Source organism: Buceros rhinoceros, unplaced genomic scaffold, assembly GCF_000710305.1.
Source record: "Buceros rhinoceros silvestris isolate BGI_N320 unplaced genomic scaffold, ASM71030v1 scaffold44970, whole genome shotgun sequence".
Lineage (NCBI taxonomy): Eukaryota > Metazoa > Chordata > Aves > Bucerotiformes > Bucerotidae > Buceros > Buceros rhinoceros.
Window position 1 is genome coordinate 5,875 of NW_010392187.1, and position 2,525 is coordinate 8,399.

A 2,525-nucleotide genomic window follows, 5' to 3' on the forward strand; every position below is an offset into this window, starting at 1 on the left:
GAGCCAAGTCCCATCATCCCAGGCTGTGGCAGGGACCATCCGGGGCTCGACACACTCGTTGCATGGCTCCTGTTTCCCAGGGTATGGCAGATGGAGCTACTGTAGCTTTTCCTCAGTTCCTGTTTGTTGCTTTGCCTTTCCTCCAAACTTGATTGCCTGGCACAAGCCAGATTTGAGGAGCTCTTGGACAGCGGGTGGCTGTTGACATTCAAGAGGCCATGACAGGTAGAACTGAGCGAGTCCTGGTAGGAATGAGTGTGGAGCTGGTGGCTGTCAGCTGACATGGCAAAAAAAGAGAGATCTGCAAGACATGGTGGAGAAGAAAAAGAAGCAATTTAAGAAGGAAATAAATGCATTGGAAACTAATCTCAGTTGACCTCCTGCCTGGGCTTCTCACGCTGCGCAGTTCACAAACACCTATTTACAAGCACTATACTGTGGACTCTCTGTACGCAGACTGGCCAGTTGCCATTTCCAGCTTCCACAAAGGGGTTTTTTCCTGAATTAAATTCAGGGTTTAATGAAATTCTGGGTGTTTCCCATTTCATAAAACACAGATTAAAAAAACCCTTCTACCTTTTAACACTAACAATCTCAACACTGCCAAGTATCGTCTCCCCTGAATTCACTGGAGCCATTCTGGGGACACCCAGAGATGTCACAGAGCTTCGGCAAAGACAGAAGTATTTGTAAATAAACAGCTGTTTGCCACAGTGTTTGTCAAGCCAATGATTATGTTACCTGCATTATCAAAACAAAAAAAACCCTAATTTTAGTCTACTGACACTGTAATTTCAGAAGTCACCCAATCACTGCCGGAGCTTCCAAACATTAACAAAGCCCCAACAACTGAATGAGTTCTCCCTTCTCCCCTTACCCTTCCTAAGGAGCTGCTTCGGATTTCCTTTCACAAGCAGATCGCTATGTCAGTTAACATTGATGTTAGCTTATTTAGTGATCCATTTCTGTTGACTGAATCAGATCTTCTGCTGGTTGATTCCACGCACATTCTCCTGGTGTCACAGAGGTCTTGCAACATTTAACTAAGTTATTTTAATGTGCTCATATACCTACCTACACACATACAAATAGAGAAAAATCTAAAGCATTTATTCACTGCTTCCTGGTCAAGTACTCCAGGATCCTTTGTTGTGCAGAGGTATAGTGGAAGCCCCAAGCTCTCTCGTTGTGGAGAACTCACCCTCTCTACACTCTGCCTCCCTAGAAGGACTCCTGAAGAAACCTTCAAATTTCCTGAATTAAAAACCAAGAGCTCTGCTGCTCTACACTTTCACTATTAGTTTTAGCAAGCTAAGAGTTCAGGGCGTGATTCTGCCATCACCTGAAACCCTTGTGTTGGCTGTTTTCCATCATGAAATTAAACTGAGCAAGACAACATTTAAAAATAACAATATTTGCAATCACTTCTTTGAGGAGCTTCTCTCTGTGGGCTGTGCAGTAGGGACCTGCGACTGGCAGCAACATCCTCTGGGAGTCAGGGGGATTAAACACCAGCATGGAGCTGTCTGCAAGGAGGAGACCTTGCTTTTAATCTTTAATGCCCACAAAGGCTCTCACACACACCCCACAATGAAACAACATCTGCTCGTGGAATTCCTCAGTCACAACCAGCGAGTCTCAGGTGGAAGGAAGCCTCTGATACACCCTGTTACAGGTGGTACAAGGCTGCACAAGCTTTGGAGAGCTCTCACAGCATTTACAAGAGTCAAATCCAGGTACAATACACACAGGTACCAGTGTGTAAGCTCTGTGACTGGAAGCAGTGATGCAATCTGAGACTGGTTCATCGCCTCAGTGTGAAGAGACACGTTCAGATGAATGAAACACTCCAGATATATTGATATCACTGAAAATGACATCCAGCGTGATGTTTGCAATGCAACCTTCAAAGAGAACCCTGAAGAGTTTTACTTTCTCCCCCCCGCCCATCAACCACTGCAGCTGAAACCAAGACCAAATGTGGGCCAATGCTACATGAATTACACATGGGCAAACACATACATAACCTTATAACCTGCAACCATCCACGTCTTTGCTCAGAGCAGTGTGCCCTGCTAGCACAACTGGGACAATCATCCTGTGACTTTTAGACCTTAAAACCAATGAGAACAACTACCAGTTAAGTAAAATATCTCAACTGATACTTTACGACATAAAGATGGGGCGGGGGGATGGTAAAAAAGAAGAAAGCCCCATTCCAAAAAGATGCATCAGCTTCCTTTAGGATAATGCACTTTCCTGTCACGTTGAAAACCAAAGCCACGCGTTCCCAGACAGCCTGAATGCTTCCCCACGCACAGACCACCTCTTGCTCTCCCCTCCTCCACCCCGTTCCCTGCTCCCTTTCCCTGCTCTGGAAAGCCCTTACACAACCAGCAGACTTTGCCCATCAGGCAGAGGCAGGGCCCTGAGCCAGGCTGGAGCACGTGGAGCTCTGCGTGGAGGGTGATGGCTGCAGAACAAGTCAGCAGCTGCTAGACCCAGCCTTTCCTCACCTCTGCTGC

General features: G+C 46.3%; 1 protein-coding gene across 1 annotated transcript in view; it reads right to left on the reverse strand.

The window, feature by feature from the left end:
* The window catches only part of GPRIN2 (G protein regulated inducer of neurite outgrowth 2), a 1,905-nt gene extending 1,621 nt beyond the window's left edge, over positions 1-284 (reverse strand). The window contains exon 1 of the mRNA XM_010144095.1: positions 12-284. Within this exon, the coding sequence (XP_010142397.1) occupies positions 12-284 (273 nt within the window). The remainder of the gene's footprint in view (positions 1-11) is intronic.
* Positions 285-2,525: the final 2,241 nt, after the last annotated feature.